This window comes from Gigantopelta aegis, chromosome 7 (genome assembly GCF_016097555.1).
Source record: "Gigantopelta aegis isolate Gae_Host chromosome 7, Gae_host_genome, whole genome shotgun sequence".
Lineage (NCBI taxonomy): Eukaryota > Metazoa > Mollusca > Gastropoda > Neomphalida > Peltospiridae > Gigantopelta > Gigantopelta aegis.
In genome coordinates, this window is record NC_054705.1 from 18806892 (window position 1) to 18828465 (window position 21574).

At 37.2% G+C, this 21574-nt stretch overlaps 1 protein-coding gene across 1 annotated transcript in view; it reads right to left on the minus strand.

Annotated features, from left to right (window-relative positions):
• The window catches only part of LOC121377446, a 34802-nt gene extending 20145 nt beyond the window's left edge, over positions 1-14657 (minus strand). Inside the window, exons 1-4 of the mRNA XM_041505433.1 lie at positions 14640-14657; positions 6872-6970; positions 1074-1261; positions 251-299 (exon numbers count right to left, since the gene is read on the minus strand). Coding sequence (XP_041361367.1) covers positions 251-299; positions 1074-1261; positions 6872-6959 — 325 coding nt within the window. The 5' untranslated portion in view covers positions 6960-6970; positions 14640-14657. The remainder of the gene's footprint in view (positions 1-250; positions 300-1073; positions 1262-6871; positions 6971-14639) is intronic.
• Positions 14658-21574: the final 6917 nt, after the last annotated feature.

The window sequence follows — 21574 nt, forward strand, 5'->3', positions numbered from 1 at the left end:
TTATGGGCCATTCCCATAATTCAATTAGTTTTACAAAATATTATTGATAAATGGAGTATGGTGGTTATGAAGATGGTTGAATAAAGTACATTTAGGAACAAATAAAATTATTTTTGTTCCCGTAATACTTTGTTAGACCATTAAATAGGTCAGTGGTCTGTGACAATATGCCTTAAGATTAAGGCATATCCAGCAACCCCCACCCACCCCCGCTCAGCCGTGTCTGACCAACAAAGTAACAAAAACCCACCACAGCAGTCGCCTCGGTTCATGATGTAAACTTCCTTCACACGGATGGTCTGTTGAAGATATGTAACATTATACATAGAGAATACTAAACGAGTTCCCGTGTGAGACCGTTTATACTACAACAAGCATATGCGTACGGGCTCACATTTTTGTAGGGGCGCTTTTGCCCTAATAAAACGAAAATGCCCGAATCTGGATTACAACGTTTATTCATATTAGCATTACTGCCAAACAGACATATTATTGGTTTGTAAACGAATCACTACGCATTTTGATATGGATTACGACTAATTTTGAGGGTAGAATGATGGAAATATGCTTATGACAACTAGTGTGTTTTTATCGTATTTCAGGAGCGAAAGCGTACTAAGCGATCTCACAGGGAACGAGTATTTATTTATTACACCGCACATCAATGAACAAAAACCTCACAGGATGACTTCCAAAATGACTAAACAAAACTTTATAATGCACAGATTAAAGACCGGAAAAATTACGTCACTTCATTTAGCTATTGATCAATGAAACATTGAATTCCTACGCCACACATCTATCAATGAAGTTTACAGAAACAATATTATAAATATATTCAAGGCTAAACAAAATTATAAAAATATATATTTTGTTAAAGTATGATGCTAATATTACTCTTACCCTACCCTACTTTACCCTACCCTACTTTACCCTACCCTACTTTACCTTATCGTACTCCAGCCTACCCTACTATACCTTACCATACTCTATCCTACCTATACCAGCAGACCCACCCAAAACCAAACACCCGACCCACACCTCTAACCCATCCCAAACCTCTCCACCCATACCACTTGGAGATCCACTATCCACCATGGATCTCTCTCAAAACTTGTGTGGATACAGGAGCGAAACTTCATGTCGTTGGAAAGTCGTCCGTCGACAGCGTTACTGGACGAAAACATGGGGTTATAAGTCGTCGACTGGCGGGTGGGTTTGCCCAATGCCCAATTTTTGCGTTCTCTACCATGGAAAAGAACTGAAATGTAAGGCAAATATCACGTTTTAAACAAGTGGTTAAACGGGTGAGATGTGTGAGGAAAATAGTATTTCATAATGGAGAGAGAGAGAGAGAGAGAGAGAGAGAGAGAGAGAGAGAGAGAGAGAGAGAGAGAGAGAGAGAGAGAGAGAGAGAGAGAGAGATAAACATATACAGAGAGAGAGATAATATATAGAGAGAAACAGGGAAAGGGACAGAGAGAGACAGAGAGAGAGACAGACAGACAGACAGAGAGAGAGAAACGGGGAGAGAGAGAGAGAGAGAGAGAGAGAGAGAGAGAGAGAGAGAGAGAGAGAGAGAGAGATATGGAGGGAGAGAGACGGACAGAGAGGGGGGAAGAGAAATATAAACTGAGAGAGGAGAGATATATAAAGAAAGAGAGAGAGAGAGAGAGAGAGAGAGAGAGAGAGAGAGAGACATATAAACATATAAACATATACAGAGACAGAGATAATATATAGAGAGAAACAGGGAAAGGGACAGAGAGAGACAGAGAGACAGAGAGAGAGACAGACAGACAGACAGAGAGAGAGAGAGAGACGGAGAGAGAGAGAGAGGGGGGGGAGAGAGAGAGAGAAAAAGACAGACAGAGAGACAGACACACAGTCAGAGACAGATAGACAGACCAACCAACATAGAGGCAGGGACAGACACAAAGTGAACAGCTTGCTGTGTAACCTTCACTGTTAAAGGGAGAATCATGTAAAAAATGAGCCTTATTGAAAAGATGCATACCCGTACCACCAAGATATACTGACAGTTTAACAAATTGAAAATGCGCAATTTTAGAGTGAGTAAAGCACATGACATTTCCTGATAATTGGGGGCGGCCATTTTGTTTTGTCATGTTTGGTTTGGTTTTGATTGCGTCTGGTACTGCAGCTTGGAAGTGATGTCACCTGTAAACCGCGTCTGTATGCACATAGTAAACAGAGTAATGATGTCACCTGTAAACCACGTATGTATGCACATAGTAAACACAGTAATGATGTCACCTGTAAACCACGTCTGTATGCACATAGTAAACACAGTAATGATGTCACCTGTAAACCACGTCTGTATGCACATAGTAAACACAGTAATGATGTCACCTGTAAACCACGTCTGTATGCACACAGTAAACACAGTAATGATGTCACCTGTAAACCACGTCTGTATGCACACAGTAAACACAGTAATGATGTCACCTGTAAACCACGTCTGTATGCACACAGTAAACACAGTAATGATGTCACCTGTAAACCACGTCTGTATGCACATAGTAAACACAGTAATGATGTCACCTGTAAACCACGTCTGTATGCACATAGTAAACACAGTAATGATGTCACCTGTAAACCACGTCTGTATGCACATAGTAAACACAGTAATGATGTCACCTGTCAACCACGTCTGTATGCACATAGTAAACACAGTAATTTAAGAAAAGGCACCTTGGTTTGACCAGCCTGATTTTTTAAACAACATACATATGTAGTGAAAACGGATTTAGGTTGTATCGAAAATAGGTTGTGTGAAATTGTTTTTCTTTAATAATTAATATTTTATTATATGGGATATAGTTTTGTTTATTTGGAAATAATTTCGGTATGGCCATTTGGTATATAATAAGTTGGGTATTAACTGAGCTTTGATTTATTCATTATCATTATATTAAGGATAAATTATTTAAGAGGGTCATGTTGAGAAGTCCTGAGTTGACTATATTAACTAAAATTACCCAAGTACTTTGTCTTACTTGGAGATAGCAAAAGGTACTATCTATGCCTACCTGTTTAGTAGAATATGTTCTTCGTTTGTCGTTAGTTTTTGTTATGTTTTGTATTATTGGTTTCGTTTGCACCTGAAAGGTAGCATGTTTGCCTGAGCTGATTTTCTGGATCTTAATTTATAATTAAAACTCGAGTACTAATAATTTAGGGGAGGGGTATTATTTTAATAGCTGAAATCAAACTAATTAATTATAATTGTATTTGTGTATTATTTTGTGGTAAATGCAAATAAACGTTGATGTTGTAGTTAATAATTAGTTACCACTGTAGTAAATCGCTACCTTGAAAGCCAGATCAGATATATAGATTCTGGGGAACTAATTAACGGCCCGTTCCAGAATTTAAGGACACCCGTTACTAAGCAGCGGTTGCAAAACGAAGTACTAGTAGGCGTTGGAACTGACAGAGTAGGAGTTGGGGGTTTATCGAGAGCTACAGACACTCAGTAATGGGGGCACGTGGGGTGGGGTGGGTGGGTGGGGGGGGGGGCTGTATTGGCCGGAGTCTGTTACCACAGAAGTGTGCAATATAGTCCACTTGTCATGCATATAGTTGGTGAAATTGTTGGCTTAAGGATAGAACAAGTATGACTTTCGGGTTAAGAAACATTTCAGATCTTTAATGCACATGTGTTGCAAAAGCTGCTGGTTCAAACTGTGTTACATCACATGATGTATTATATTTCTCTGTTTCTAGACAAAACAGTGGGAAGTTGTGTCAGAGGTGTGTCAGAAAGAAACTGTCTTACTCTGACCACTCTAGTTGCTTCAGATTCAGACAATTTGAAAAACCAAGAAATCTGACTGGGTGACTAAGTCTATAAGTTGTCTCATCTTACTAAAGTCTGAACCAAATTGTTAACAACTACGATAAATTGCTTTCCTACCTTTATTTTTCGTTAGATTTTACCCACATTTTTCGAAGCAAACGTGATGACGGAAGATGGGTGAAAGGATATCATTTAATGTAACAACGTCTTACCATGTTATGATATAAAAGCAAACGTGATGACGTCATATTAATGTTTTTATTAGTATTTTTTGTTTGTTTAAAGATACCACTAGAGATCATTGATTTTATATTAATGTCACATACTTTGGAGGCTTTCACCCCTCTTGAAGAATATTTCATAAAAAAAAATGGCAGACGGCAGAAAACTGCCCTATGCTATCTCAGCGAAGTCGATACTGGCGACATCGTTACAGTCTCGTATGTGGAATCTACGTCACTGTAATTGTGTTTTCACAACTTGTGTCTGGACAAAATTTGGTGGAAATATAACGGTAATTAAAGGTAGGAGAGTAATTTATCGTAGTTGTTAACAATTTGGTTCGGACTTTAGGTTACTTAAAGTGATCGTATCAGTAGCAAAAAATCATATCAGGAGCAAAGGCTACAATTATAATAACTACATAAAGCATGATTGTCCAACAATTAAGTGCACTGCTTTATTCTACGGGGCTTAGGGTTCACAAAACGTAAACATTTATTTTTTCATCTCTGTGACAGTCTAACGTCGTCTGCAAACTGAAGTATGCGCATGACAAAGCGGAAATAAAGTAACTTTCCATCATTCAGCCAGCCGTTTTTTGCTAAACGTTTTCAAACATATTTTGACTGGTGGTTCCCGAAATGGTCATTCGCTTTAATGTGTAGTGTAAAAATCTGTGTTCCAAGACAAGCGTTAGCGACAAACCGCTGGCTAAACTTACTCCTGGAAAAATACCTGTCCCATCTGCTCAGGCGCAACAGACTAAGCAGTAAACCAGCCCCAAGTTCAGCCAGCAAACGTTTCACTAATGTTCGCGAAGTATTTGATTGGTTCCCATTGTGACCCTTTGGTTTACCATGAGGCGCATAATTCAGTCTAGCGTTTGCCAATAGTACTGTGCACGGGTCAATCTCAGTTTTACTGTGTGTGGCAATAGTAAAATAGTATTGATTTGTTTTAACTTCGCGGAAAATCGTAATTCCGTTTCCAAATGTAAATTCCGTTTCACAATGGGAATTCCGTCCGTTTTCCGCTGGGAAAATCACTGGGTCTAGTGTGCTCATGAATCAAATTGTTTTATTTAAAAAAACAAAACAAAGACATTCCACGTACTGATGACCATCGGTCTCGTTAGAAAAAAGGCGATTCAGAATTTCCTTACCTTGTTTCTGTCACTTGAACAAAGAGTCTATTGAATGCTGCTTCGGCTGTTTTCTCTTCTGATTCTTCTCGCAATCCGTGATAATGATAATCATGTGGAGTTATCCCACATTTCTATCCTTGAGTGTGATTGGTCAGTGCAGGAATAAGCAATATCCAAGCGTTCCATGTACAGTGTAAGTGTGTGCTAATCGCCACAGCAATGAGCAGTAATGGACGCTGTATTCGTGGAAACTCAAAGTTTTCCTGAAGAAATTAACCCATATAAGCCGAGCTATCCATTCAGACAAGAACCAAGAAAATATGAACTGGAGTCTGAGCAACTGTGGCGAAAATAGACTTCGGAAATGAGGGTACTAAACGTCGCATGCGACACGCGACACCTTGTTTTGCAACCACTGAAGTTACACATGTACATGCCCAGGTAATATAATAAGGAATTTAACTAAACATTAACAGAATAAAATGGGGTTATAGCATTTTTCCCTCTTTAAAAATCCAAAGTTTAAAGAGACATACCCTAGTTTCAACCCGTGGAAATTAACACTAAGTTTAGTTAATCTACAAACCGGTAACGCATTTGGATAAAGTTACAATTGAGTGAAACAGGAGTCTGTGACTTTGAAATGGTGAAATACCCTTTATAAATAGACGAAAACTCGACTCCATAACTGTTACTTCTCAGACGCACGTGCGTTTTTAAAAATATGAGAAATGCATTTTGATATTAAAAACACCAGGATGACCACAATTAAACACTTCGAATGTACGGAAATGAATAATCTAAACAATAAAATCTAAGTAAAGTATGATTTAAGTTATCAAAAACGGTTATAATAGTCAAAAATATGCGTTAGTGTTTAAAAACTAGGGTATGTCCCTTTAAAAAACAACAACACAACAACAGCAAAAACCACTGGACCATCCACGATAACCAAGTGATAATTTTCTTTTCTTTGGGACTACGTGATTTGTCAGTTCTGTGATTTTAGATGATACAGTCAACTTAATCAATAGTGTTACAGAATTATTTACAGTAATTTCCCCCAGCAATATGTTGACACGGGTCATAATCCACTACCTGCTAATAACACAAGTGTCCACACTTTCTCCATACCATTAAACAAAGACTAATATTAGGAGATGCCACGACGCTTCAGATTGGTGAAAAAAATGCATTACAATACTCTGTGATGTTAATGACACTGGTACAATTGCCGCAAAACAAAAATCACAGGTGGGGGTAACTAAAAGAATAGACCAATTAACTACATGTAACTAAACAGTAATTTTATTATTTCAGGTTACCGCTGTTTCACGGACAAAATATGATGATACTATATACCAATGGGCTCTGGGTGGGAGCCAATACTGGGCTGCGAACCATGTACCTAGCAGCGTTATGTCGGACGGCTCAACAATGACGCCACCGAGACTGGTTTCATCATTTAGCACAAAAATCAACAGACTTATACGGTACTTTTTTCAGTTAACTATTACGTAACTACCGGCTCACCTAAGGGCGGATTCAGTGGCATGGAACAAAATGGATGCGCCCGTTTTATATAAAAACCGTCACATTTGAACCGTATTATTAATTAATATACCAATATATATGTTGATATTAAGCAATAATGTGCATTAAATATCGTTAATTATGCATACCAGTCCTAGGGTCTTCCCTAATCATCCCTTCAATACAGCAAAGTAAGAGAAGACAACCACTGGTGAAGAGTTCTCTCATCTTTTTCATTCCGTCTTGTACTGAAATAAAGGTAAACTGTAGTATATGTTGACACTAGAGTGATCATTGACTATTAGCTACATTAACCACAAGAAGTTAAGGGCCAACAACAACAACAGTAACAATAACAAAAACAACAGCAACAACAACAATAAAAGCAAAAGCAATAAAAACAACAGCAATAAAATAGCAAAAACACAAACATAGCAACAACAAAAATAAAAACAGCAACAGCAATAAAAACAACAGCAACAACAACAATAATAAAAAAAAAATTAATAATAACAATAAAAACAACAGCAACAACAACAACAATAACAACTGAAAGGCTACTTACTTTTACGAGAAAAGTCAGGTTAAAGACACACTAGTGAAAACGTGGAGAGGAAAACAAGAGGCTATTAGACAAAGCACCACTCGATTTCATTGCTCCACTATATATGGAGACAACGTGTTCTATCGATTATATATGGAAATACGACAACTCAGACACCTGTGCAAAATTTGATTTTAAAATACTCAGTGAGGTGTTTCAAGTATGTATTTTAATATTATATATCTGTGTGCGTCTGCGTGTGTGTGTGTGTGTGTGTGTGTGTGTGTGTCACAAATGCATACGCACACCTACACAGACGCAAAAAGAACATGCACACAAACACACAAACACACACCACACACATATTTCCATACACCACAAACAACAAAACCACCACGAAATGCTACAAAACTACTACAAAACCAGTACAAAATTCAAAAGAAACCACAAGCAAAACAAAACTAAAGAACAACAGCCCCGTTACCCCCAAAGCATTTATCGACCCCTTAACATATTGTAACGGGACTGTCCTGTGTTTTCACCCACTGTGAAATGTTTCCCACTAGCAGAGCTTTTTCGGCCACTACAATTACATAGTAAGTACAGGTTTCTCTACAGAATATCAGTGTCTGTATATGCAGTGTATTTGCAGGTGTCTGCTAATGACTGCAGCGGGCTTTTTTTTTCTTCATATTTTACTTCGTAATACATGTGTATATTTGTTCAGTACGTACAGAGTTATTGGTAGATAAAATCCTGTCTGACCTACAACAAACATGAGGACGGCAACACACATCGTATAGTGGGTGAACCTCGACTTCACATATAAATGTACCTATTGGTCTAAACAAATAAGTAGTTTGTATATTAGTAATAGTACTAACACAGAGTAAGTTTTCTTTTCTTATTTTCTGACGAATGTAAATGAAGGAACAGAAGTCACAAATTGGTGATGTATTTTCTATTTTGCTTTCCGAGATAAAACATGATTAACAAGTTAACAACATGATGATACAGATAATATATACGTCTGAGCTCTTAGGTGAACAACAGAGTTGACACTACGACTGAAAACCCCAAGGGAATGAACAGCAGAGCTGTCCTTCTTTGGTTCCCGCTTCAGCTGTCTGGGTCTATATCTTTGACTCTCTCTGTCTGGTCTGGTCTGGTCTGGTCTGGTGATTAACGTACACTTTCAGAGGAAGCTGTTTTAGCACACGTTAGTCATGGGCACAGGTGCCAGCCTCGGCCGGCTTCTCCGTCCAGGACAGGAAAGGGTTGCGGTGGGTGGGAGAAGGGACCGCCTGCACTGGTAGGTGCAAGAAAGCATCCCTCTAAGTCTTAGGTCTCTCTGTGTCTATTTTATACGACCTGACTCAAATGGTTACGTGTTAATTTTCCTTGGGAATTTGTTTCTTGTCAATAGTGTTTCCCTAGGCAACATACTCGGGCTAAAACCTCGTTTGTGAATTGTGTCGTTAGTCGGCACATATCTATTATTTTGTCAAGAGAACAGTTGTAATCTGTCAACTGCTGCCGATTCTGACATAATAATAAATAGATACGTTTGTTGGCAGATTGGGTACCAGCTTGGAGCAAAAATTTAAATCCATATCATTCTTGATTGTTGTAATTTAATTTCACACTAATTGGTCTGAATTTTGGACCCTACTTAAGCCCTGGTGCAAATAAAGTGTGACATTTGACCAAAATTTCAACTTTAACAAATAGTCCGATTTGCAGCAATTTCAATTGGGGAATAGTATATATTTTGATGACAAAAATTAATTTTGTGGCTAAGATGTATAGAACTAGGAAAATTTGTATCGAAACTGGAATTATGGAAAAAAAAATTAAAATAACAAGGCACATATTTAGATTAGTAAAAATGTCTTAACTATAATTTTGGACATGGTTACTTAACTTCCTGAAAATTTGAAGAAGATATCTCTTGTAAGTGCATGAATATAAGCTCTTGAATATTTCACTCTGAATAGGATTTCACCGTTATGGCTGGGACACATGCTTTACAATAGCAATTTGAGCAAATTAACATTTAATAGTTGACATTTTATTACTGTTATCATAAAAACATATAATACATTCATATGACAATCATTTAAAACAATCTTAGCTTCCTAAAAGCTCACATAAATGTGATCATAGAAGTGGTATTTCAAAGAACTGTGACATTTTGAACACCTCCCAAAATGTCAAATGAAATTAAACTTTCACAGAACTAAATACCCGAACAACATAACAATAGCTCAAAAGTTACTCAATTATGTACTTAGTGTCCATTTAATCTATGATTAGCCATACATTCCCACTCAAATGCCCACATCCTTAACAAACTGTAGCTTCAAAAGAATTGTTCACAATCCATGTTTTGTAGCATATACACACATTATTCACTAAATAATGTTTGGTACCTCATTTGAATGAATTTTAGAATGCATAACCTTCATACATCAAATATTTGGTGTTTTCAATGAAAACATTTACGAATGACTGAACATAAACTGAACTTTGTCAATAAATTTAAATGTGTATTGGATACCCACATACTTGTAATGCATGTGTACATGAAGTATAAAACTGCTTAACTACTCAATCAAACACCAACAGTGTAAATTTAATCTATGATTATCCATACATTGCCACTCAGACGCCCACATCCTTAGTGTTACCCTGGACCGTTATGGTTGGGACACAATACTAAACAACAAACTGCAGCTTCAAAGGAAGTGCTCACAATCCACATTGTGTAGCAAATACGTGTATTATTTGCATTGTTTATGTCCTATAACTTATTATACAATGTTATATAGTAATACATTTCTTGGAATGAAATATTTTCTGTGATTCAACACAATTCAGAGTAAAACATATTGTACATTATAATCTTCTTATGACACAAAAACATGTGTGAAACATTCACTGCTATTAAATTTGGTAGCTTTTAGAGACATGTAAAGTGATATTATTGCTAAAACGTAATCTATATTGTTGCCGTTATGGTTGGGACAGAAGCGTTATGGTTGGGACACCACTAGTTTTGGGTCCTTAGTCTGGAACTGCCTTTGAGAATTAAGCCCACTGTAAGAGAAAATAATAATAATGGGTTAAGGAAATGTGTGCAAGAGAATTGGAAGAATAGTGTAACTATATAGTATTCTACACAACAGTATACAAGGAAGAACCACCACCGTTATGGTTGGGACAGGTGTTACATGCTACCAAGGGATACGAGTAGAGTGTGTGACAAGCATAGAAAGGATAAACTACACTAGTTGTTTACATTATAACTACATTTGTTATGAAATTACTCATATTAGGCACAAATAACAGATTTATCTTAATTTATATTCATGCCGAAACAAGTAAAATGAGGGGAAAAAGGTTCTTGGAGACAATTACCTAATTTTCGAAAATGTACCGCAGAAATCTTATTTATTGACCGATTTCATTGATTTCTGAGATCTTTTACACATTTTGCGGTAATTACTCTATGTAAGCATATATCATATTCACTTAAGGAAGTGTATTATTTTAATTTGCACATAATTGTAGTCTTTTTTATATAAAATATGCTTGTCACGCAAAAAGTTGCCGTTTTTCACAGGTTTTGTCAACTTTGTTGCTAGGTATCTTTACTTCCGTTAGTGTGATTTGTCTGAAATTTGAAACATATATCAATTGGGTACATACAAATTAATTGACAACAAAGAACCATCAATATCACATTAACAATCATTTTCAGAAGCTGGAATATACTGGAGACAAGAAAATTTAGTCTTATTTGCACCAGGTCTTAACTAACGACTAAGTGATACATTAACAATTAACTCAATTATACATGCACACTAAATATATATAAATTACATTTGGATATAATTGTAAATGCTCCACTATGACAGGACTACCAGTGATTGTTCTTTAGTATGTTCATGCCAGGTTTGATAAGGGGGAACTATCATGAAACTAATCAATATGCACGCGTTCATTTCATGTAGGAGAAATATGTATATTGTTTTAAAATATTTTGCATGTTATAAGTATGCATACTTTAAATAAATGTCATTATTCGATCTTGAATGCATATCGTCATTATGTAATAAATGCGTAAATTCTAAAATACATTTTACATATTCTGTTTCAAAATATGATAAATATGCATGTTTTAAACAAATGTCATTGTTAGGTCTTGAATGCATATCGTTATTATATGATAAATATGTAAATTCATGAATATATTTTACATGCCAAAAATATTATATTCTGTTTCTATAAATATTTATGTTGTTGAAATATATAACTTACATGCATGTCACAAACATGCGTGTACCTGAATACATTTCACATGTAATACATATTCTTAATCATGTGCAGTCCTCTGCGGCGAATTATTGATTTTGAGTAAGGGATATTAAAATGTGCATTTCTGTTAAATGTAAAGAAGACCAAACACATATAACTATAATGAATACCTCTGATTTTTACAAATGACCATACAATTGCAAAGGTTAAAGGAATATTGTCACAGATTTAAGGACCTTATTTCTCCAAAGCTTGATAATAAATGAAAATTACATTTATTTGGGATACCAAACCTCGCTGTTGTAACACCCAAACTGAACCACGATGGAGGCAAATCCATGACAATCCTATTGATTTTAAATTATGAACCGTCGCCATAATTCAGTTATTTTTACAAAATATCATCAATCAGTGGGATGTGGTGGTTTTGTAGATGGTTGAATAAATTACTTTTAAAGACAGATCAATTGTATATATTTTCAGGTAATTGTTTGTTGAGCCATCAAATAGGTCAATGGTATGTGACAATATGCCTTTAACTTGTTTATATATTTTTTTCAATACCGGTTTGAAGACAGCTGATGGAACAGCCAAGTGAAAGCACGCGCCGTTCTAACTTTTTAGTATCTTTGAACTGTATTCTCGATTACTTGGCTGTCCTAGGTTTTCGACTTCACCCTTGTATTAAAAATTATACTAATCTATATAATTTAATGGTAATTTGTTAAGAAACATTTTTGGGGGGTTTATTACATAGAAAGGTTAAGTAAAAATGCTTTTTAAGTTGGTATGGGTTTCAAATTCAGTAATATGTTTTAATATAAGTTATAACATTATGCATTATAGGGTGTATACTGCCAAATCAAAACCCACATACGACAATACTAACATATATGTCTACAACTCCTATTTACAGCGTATCAATGGATAAACATCACGAACAAAAATACTACCACCTCTCACTCTTAAAGTGAATTAGAAAAAATAGGGGTTAAGCTGCTCATTTCAGATATAATGGGTAGCATCTATAACTATCATAATTCTGCACAAAATTGGGGGGGGGGGGGGGGTTCTTTACAGGTACCCAATACATGTTTCAAGCACAAGGCAACTTGACATAGTTGTACTAGATGAAATAAAATTGCACACATTTATTGCCCAGATAAACCTCTTTTTTTCTTTTTTTTTACAACCAACAGACTCACATTTAATTATCACTAATCATAGGACTTGTGGTGTTAACTTCTCTATCAAACATTCGGTGCACCTGGAACTTTGACCCAGCCGGAAGTTATTTAGTTCATTACTACCTATAGAGTTATATGTAATTCATTGGTCCGCCTTTGACTTTGAAACTAGTCAAACTTGAAACCTTATTTCGGTACACTCAGGCCATCAAACGACATCATATGAAGAATTATTGTACAAAGGGTATTTACAGCAATGACAACAATTCTTCGTACAATATAATATACAGACATAATTCAAAATAGCTATACATACGTTTTCAAATGATGTTAAAATTTGTTTTGTTTAACGATACCACTACAACACATTAATTGATTTATTAATCATCGGCTACTGGATGTCAAACATTTGGAAATGGTCACGTATAATCTTAGAGAGGAAACCTGCCACATTTTTTCTCAATTAGTAGCAGTGCTATCTTGTCTGCGGGATGGTGCATATAAAAGAGCCCTTGTTGCTAATCGAAAAGATGTGGCGGGTTTCCTCTTTAAGACTATATATGTCGAAATTACCAAATGTTTGACAGCCAATAGCCGATGATTAATATAATAAATCAATGTACTCCAGTGATAGCATTAAACAATAGTAGCAACGGATATTTTATATGCACAATTCCACAGACATGATGGCACACACCACGGCCTTTGAGATATCAGTCATGGTGCAAAGGCTGAAACAGGAAATAGCCCAATGGGCCCACCGGCAGGGATCGATCCCAAACCGACCGCGCATCAGGCGGACGCTCGTTTTTAATGAAGACACCTACGGACTATAAGTGCAGAAAAAATGAAAGGCTCGGTTACAAGAGTAGCTTCCTCTGAAACGTCGTTCTTCATGTTCATCTAATCGGACTTCCTTATGTAATTAAGCAATATTTTATATAACGACGCACTCAACACATTTTATTTACGGTTATATGGCGTCAGACATATGGTTAAGGACCACACAGAATTTGAGAGGAAACCCGCTGTCGCCACTACATGGGCTACTATTTTCGATTAGCAGCAAGGGATCTTTTATTTGCGCTTCCCACAGGCAGGATAGCACAAACCATGGCCTTTGTTGAACCAGTTATGGATCACTGGTCGGTGCAAGTGGTTTACACCTACCCATTGAGCCTTGCGGAGCACTCACTCAGGGTTTTGGAGTCGGTATCTGGATTATGCCTCGACTGGGATCCGAACCCAGTACCTACCAGCCTGTAGACCGATGGCCTAACCACTACGCCACCGAGGCCGGTAAAATCCTTGAAAAATATCTATGAAACATGATTCTATAGCACAATTCATATGTCTGTTTCTAATTTAAATGTTCCATCAACAAAGCGTCATCATCATAGTAGGCCCTACTGATGTTCAACGTTGTTCAAATATGCAAGCTAGAACTTTAAATAAGTATGTAATTTCAAACTGTTTTTCTGCATACATTAGGCGCCATAACATGACATGCTGTATTATACATGTTGGCGCTTACCCTTCTAATAAAGGCGGGGCGTAGCTCAGTGTTAAAACGCTAGCCTGATGTGTGGATTGATTCCTGTCGGTGGCCCATTGGGCTATTTCTCGTTCCAACCAATGCACCACAGCTGGTAAATCAAAATCTTCTGGCATGGAGCAGTATTATAATTCTCTGGTTAGTGTGCACACTTTCTACTGTGATGCCTTTTGGATGAACATGCTAGATTAAACAATGCGCTGTAGTGGTGTCGTTAAACAAAACAAATTTTAAATCATTGGTGTATTGTGACACCCCTATAGTAGTATTCACCGCAAATATACTTCCATTTTAGTTGCATGTAGACCCACCTGCAAAAAATCCTCGTTTTACGTCTGTTTCCGTTCTTTATGCCGTATCCTGAGCTGGTAGGATGGTTCCCAAACAGTGCCCCACACACCGAGTACAACAAGACTGTTGTATGCTCTGCCCTGTCTCTGAGAACGTGCATACAAAGGTATCTTACTTTTAAAATACACCTGCGAAGTCACACTATTGTCTCAATGCTGTATTATTTTTCAGTAATGGAGAGATGAAACCCTACTTAATTAACCCACCAAATTCGTTGGTGTTAAACTCCATACTAACTTAAATTCACATTATTTTTCAGGAGAGTTATTCGGACATTCCCCTATACTAAATTTGCATTTGTAACAGCCAGTGGGCGGGACGTAGCCCAGTGGTAAAGCGCTCGCTTGATGCGCGGTCAGTCTAAGATCCATCCCCGTCGGTGGGCCCATATGGCTATTTCTCATCACAGCCAGTGCATCACGACTGGCATATCAAATGCCGTGGTATGTGCTATCGTGTCTGTGGGATGGTGCATATAAAAGATCCCTTGCTACTACATGTAATAGGAAAATGTAGCGGGTTTCCTCCATATATAACTCTGTCAAAATGACCATATGTTTGACATCCAATAGCCGATGATTAATAAATCAATGTCTTCTAGTGGTGTTGTTAAGCAAAATAAACAAACTTTTTGTAACAGCCAAAACCTGGTTTTTTTTAATATTTTACAATGCCGTCAGACATATGGTTAACGACCACACATATATTGAGAGAGGAAACCCGCTGTCGCCACTTCATGGGCTACTCTTTTCGATTAGCAGCAAGAGATCTTTTATATGAACCATCCCACAGACAGGGTAGTATGTACCACGGCCTTTGATATACAAGTCGTGGTGCACTGGCTGGAATGAGAAATAGCCCAATGGACCCATCAACGAGGATCGATCCTACAGTGATCGCGCATCAAGCGAGCGCTTTTCCACTGGGCTATATCCCACTCTATAATTTGAGAGGACACCAGTTTCCTACGTGAACGGATGCTCTTTCCTTTTAATGTGACAATTATACTGTACTAGATAAGATAGCGAATAAGCAGGTGTAGTTTGCAAGTGTTAAATAATTATTGAAAAGATTTACATTACGTTTCACTTCCACGCAGTACAAACCGGGGCACTGAGTCATGGTATCATTCGAGTAGTCACATATACATGACACTAACGCGTTCGGTTTGAAATGACATTTAGCGGTGTTAAATCCACGATAACCTACCTCGAAACTGAAATAAGACTATGTTTATCTCCATTCTATCACGATTAAAACGTATTCAAAGTTAGATTTATTTTTAATATGCGGAGGGAATATGTTTATGTTTATAATGTTGAAATGTCAACACCTGTTGACAGTATAAAAAACATAATAAATAAATACATACGACCGTAGAACTTCGAAAAAATATTGAATCTTGTCTATTTTATTAACAGATGTAAAGGAAAATCCATAAACAAGAATACATAACACGTGTGTTTGAAATTTAATAAATACCCCCCCCCCACACACACACACACTCCTCCCAAACAAAATTCGATCGTCTGCTATAACTACTAACTAGGGTAGAGTATTACACAGCTATTTTTCCATTTCTTCTTGTTAAAACTGCAGTTGGTGTACTTACTTTCATTCTTTTCTAGTTTTGGCAACTCTGCATACATTTCTTCTTCAAACCAGTCTGGATTTATATCAAAACCTTCCTGAAACGTACCGATGTCAAAGGTGCCCCTTTGTTCGGCTGACTCGGGATGGGGCGGTGTATTCATACGCAAGTAAAACGGCCTAATTAAATATTTGATGGTTCTCCATAATTAATCACCTAGGATTTAAAGTAACTGGCTAATCAGAATCGAGTATTTCCAAAGACATGGTAGAATTTTTATTATCATGCGTGTATAATTTAACAGGACGTATTAAACAACAACAAAGAAACACACACCCATTCACAGAGAACCGTCCAAACCACACACACTCCCAACAAATTAGCAAGAAAAAAGACCAAAACCAAAATAAAACAACAATAAATAGAAACCACTTCCAAAAACTAAATTATGTTCAATCTCATTACAGCTGACCCAATTTCCGTTCCCTTCATTCCTTCATCTTTCCTTCATCTTTCGGGTTCTGTGTGTTCTAGTGGTGTCAATAAAAATCACACTTCGTTTTTCTTCTTCATCCTTCCTTCACCCATTCATGATATGATCCATTCCTCCATCCATCCGTCCTCACCCATCCGTCCGTCCGTCCTCACCCATCCGTCCTTTCCGTCCATCCATTTAATTATCCACCTATGCAAAACTGCCCACTAAGTTGCTTGCTGGTGCCCGCACAGAGTTTATTTATTTTGTTTAACAACACCACTGGAGCACATTGGTTAAATTAATAATCGGCTATTGGATGTCAAACATTTGATATTTCTCGTAGTCATCAGAGGAAACCCGCTACATGTTTTCTAATGCAGCAAGGAATCTTTTATATGCATTTTCCCACACAGACAGAAAAGCACATACCACGACCTTTGTCCACTTGTGGTGCTCTGGTTGGAACGAGAAAAAAACCAATCAGGTGAATGGATCCACCGAGGTGGTTCGATCCAGCGACGCAAGCACCTCAAGTGAGTACTCAACCGACTGAGCTAAATCCCCCCCCCCCCCCCCCCCACCCCTCCCCGCACAAAGATGCGAACTCGTTACCAACCAGCCATAATACCAATGACTGCCTGTGCATTGCCGATAACTGAATGATATCGGATTACGGAATTAAACTTAATATAGATTGAATTACATTTTTATACCAAGAATATTATTAATGGTAATAATACCAAAAGCAAAAAAATGCATATAATATATGGCGTCGGACATGTTTATGGATCACACGGATAATATTAGGGAGGAAACCTGCTGTTGCCACGCAATGGGTTACAATTTCCGATTAGCAGCAAGAGTTCTTTTATATGAAACAACCCACAGACAGGATAATAAATAGCATAGCCTTTTTTACGCAGGTTGTGGAGCATCTGCAGGAACTAGAACTAGCCCCCAAAGGTCTACCAATGAAAATCAACCCTAGACTGAAGATTGGCCGCCCCACTCTAAGAAGAAATAGGAAGGGGGTCGGCCCCTACTACTCTTTTCTAGATTTTACTTTTTTTATTATTGTGATACCATCTCGTATCCTCCGGAGTCGGGCCCGTCCGCACCACTAAACCAACCCATGACGACTGGACTATACCCTAGTCTGATTCTCTCTCTCTCGTTCAGACGGATCCGGCTTCTCAAGATCTGTACTTCAGCACAGCACTACACCTTCAACGTCTACGAGTGCGAACACTTTTTACATGCTCATATACCACTAGAGTTTCGAGCATGTCCGTCCCGGGGCCTGTTTCTGGATAGCCAGTGTCTTGTTCCGGGACAGAAAAAAAATATGGGGACAATTTTGAAATTTACATCCAAAAATTAAATAGTGGGTCTTTAAAATTTTGATGCGCATCTCTAATCAATATAATTACTAAAAAAAATTCTACTCATTAAATTTGGTCGCTAGATTAGATCGGGCGGTCAAAAAGATAGATAACTAGTTTAACGTGTTCGTATACCACTAGGGTTTCGAACACGCCCATCCCGAGTCCGACCTTCGATAAGATCGGTGGCCTGACATGGGGGGGGGGGGGGGGGGGGGGGGGGGGGTGGGGGGGGGGGGGGGGGGGGGGGGGGGGGGTTGAAAATGGACTAAATTGAGTAAAATGGACTAAATTAGCAATTAGTAAAAGAAATTAGTAGGATTAAAAAAAACAAAAGAAAAAAACATTAGAAGCCAAAAATAAAATGAATTGACTGCTCGGCCGAGTGTGTTTCTTTGTTGTTGTTTAATACGTCCTGTTAAATTATACACGCATGATAATAAAAATTCTACCATGTCTTTGGAAAATATTCAATTCTGATTGGCCAGTTACCTTAAATCCTAGGTGATTAATCATGGAGAACCACCTAATATTTAATTAGGCAGCTTTACTCGCGTATGAATACAACGCGGTATTTACAAACATGTCAGCCGAATAAAGGGGCACCTTTGACATCGGTACGTTTCAGGAAGATTTTGATATAAATCCAGACTGGTTTGAAGAAGAAATGTATGTAGAGTTGCCAAAAGAAGAAAAGAATGAAAGTAAGTACACAATTCCTATTTATTTTTGACTGTCCTTCTTAAATGCTCCAAATTATATAAATATTCGACCGAGCAGTAAATTCTTTTTATTTTTGGCTTGTAACTTTTTTCTTTCTTTTTTAAAATTCTATTAAAGGGACACACCCTAGTTACGGCTAGTTGTTAACCATTACGGCGTTGTTTTTCGCTATTAAACCCATTTTTTCACAAATAAAATTGCACTTTACTTACCGTTTATTATTTAGAATATACATTTCCATTCACATGAAGTGTTTTTTGGTAATCCTGGTAATCCTGGTGTTTGTAATACCACAAAATGCATTTTTTGTATTTCTGAAAAACGGACGCACGTTTGAGAAAAAAACCGTTGAGCAGACAAGGTCTAATCTATTTTTAGACGGGATATTTCCATTTCAATGTCACAGACGTTGGTATACCACGTGACCGTTATCATTTTGGTTCGGTTTGTTTTCTCGTGCACGGTTCGCGCAATCAATATCCGATTTGTTGTTGTTCATTTGTGAGATTTTTTTTCACAGTTCGTGAACATTTTCAGTAACAATAAAGTTCAGACAAATAAGTATCTCAATACAAAACGTTACAAACCCTTAAAACCAATAAAGTCCTACGATATCTGGAGAGGGATACAACCAGGACAGAACAGTTGGAACATGTCCAGGAGAGGTGAAAAGAACGCACCCCAAGTCTGTGAAATTTGTCGTGACGTAGGCATTGTTGTGCTTCGAGCGACATCTATCGGTGACATCAGAATACAAACTTTCAAAATTATTTCAAGCAATTGGGACATGGGGATTCCCATGGTATTTGTCGATATAAAACCTGCTTTTTCACTCCATTTGATAAAAACGTGATCTAAGTGTGTTACAGGTTTGTAGATTAACCAAATTATAATTTATTTTCGCTGGATGGAACTAGGGTGTGCGGCTTTAACATTTTTACTGATTTTTAAAATTCTGCTCATTTTCAACTCTACCCCCATCCCGAGTCAGGCCACCGATTTTATCTAATTTCTTTTTGACCACCCGATCTAATCTAGCGACCAAATTTAATGAGTAGAATTTTCTTTATTAATTATATTAATTAGAGATGCGCATCAAAATTTTAAAGGCCCACTATTTAATTTGTGGATGTAAATTTCAAAATTGTCCGCTTAATTTTTTTTCTGTCCCGGGACAAGCCCCTGGCTATCCAGAGACAGGCCCCGGGCGGACATGCTCGAAACTCTAGTGGTATATGAGCATGTAAAAATTATTCGCAGCACTCGCACTCGCACCCTAGACCGATTGCATATAAAACTATGCCCTGCCCTGCATGCGATTAAGGGACTAAAATATTAATGGTAAGTTTTTTTTGTTTTTTTGTTTTTTTTTAATGGATAGTAATATATACATATATTAATTTATAAAAAAAAAGAATGCTAGAAAATGTCCTGAAGATGGAACCACAAACTTGAGGGACCAAGTAAATTTAAGGTGTATCCATTTAAAAGGCTATAAGTTCTGTACTAATATTCATGGAACAGGTACTGAAACTAAATTTAGTATCCTCCATTTTAATACAATTTGTACAAGTTAATATATATCCGATATCAGTAACTTTAAGGAATAAAAAAGGACTTAAAATGAATAGTTTTAACGTTTTGTAAAGTTTTCTAATAAGATACTTACTTCCTTAAACTTTACTGTTCAAGAAAAGCCTTACAAATGAACCAGTAAACATGTCTGACATGATATATATATAATATATATAGCACATCAGACTTGTCTAGTAGCTGCTCAGTTGACCCCTATGATGGTGACTTAGAAGCCATCTTTCGTATCGACGAAGGTGATACGAATTGACAGTCGCGAAAACTAAAGACATATACGCAGTTTTGTTATAACGAACTCACAAAGACGCATCGTTTAAGACCAAATGGGAAACCATTTTAACTGAAAGCATAAACTGGAAAACTGTTTGGCAGATACTAAATTCGGGTTTAATTGAAAATGATGTTTTTGATTTAATTTATAACATAATTAGAAATGTAATTTCAGTTAGAAAACTCAGTCTTGCACGCCTTTTTTCACTGCAACAAAACTAAATTGTTAATTAAACACATCGAACCCATCTTTAACAAACCTTTTGGATAAAAATTCAGATTAAATGCATATAAAATGATCTTCGGAATCAAACATAAACCTGGCAACTATGCGTCGAACTTGGGGATCTTTCTCTGGAGTAAAGTTATAAGGGTAATTTGGACTACACGAAAATTACAAGAGGGTGACTACATGTATGTTAAGAAATGGCACTTTTCAAACATTTAGTATATTCAAGGGTTGAAAGAGAATATTTTGCCGTATTTTTAAAACATTGGTGTTTCGAAGGGGTTGTTGCTTCGTGTAATGACGCCGTCGACATTACTTATGAACTATGAAAATGTATTGGCCAATTATGCACAAAATGTACAAAAACTAGGCCTGGACCTCCCAGCTTGTCGCTTTGGAGGCCTAGGCCCCGTTCCACAAAGCAACCTTAGCGCTAAGATCACCGTAACTGTATAACTACCATATATGCATATGCACTTAAGGTGATCTTAGTACACGATCGCTTCGTGGAACGGGTCCCAGGCCCGCAAACCAGGTTAGAATCTTTTAACTAATCAATTTTAAACAACATACATTAAACTTTATAAATGAAAACAAGAACACAGTCATGCAGTAAATATATTTTATTA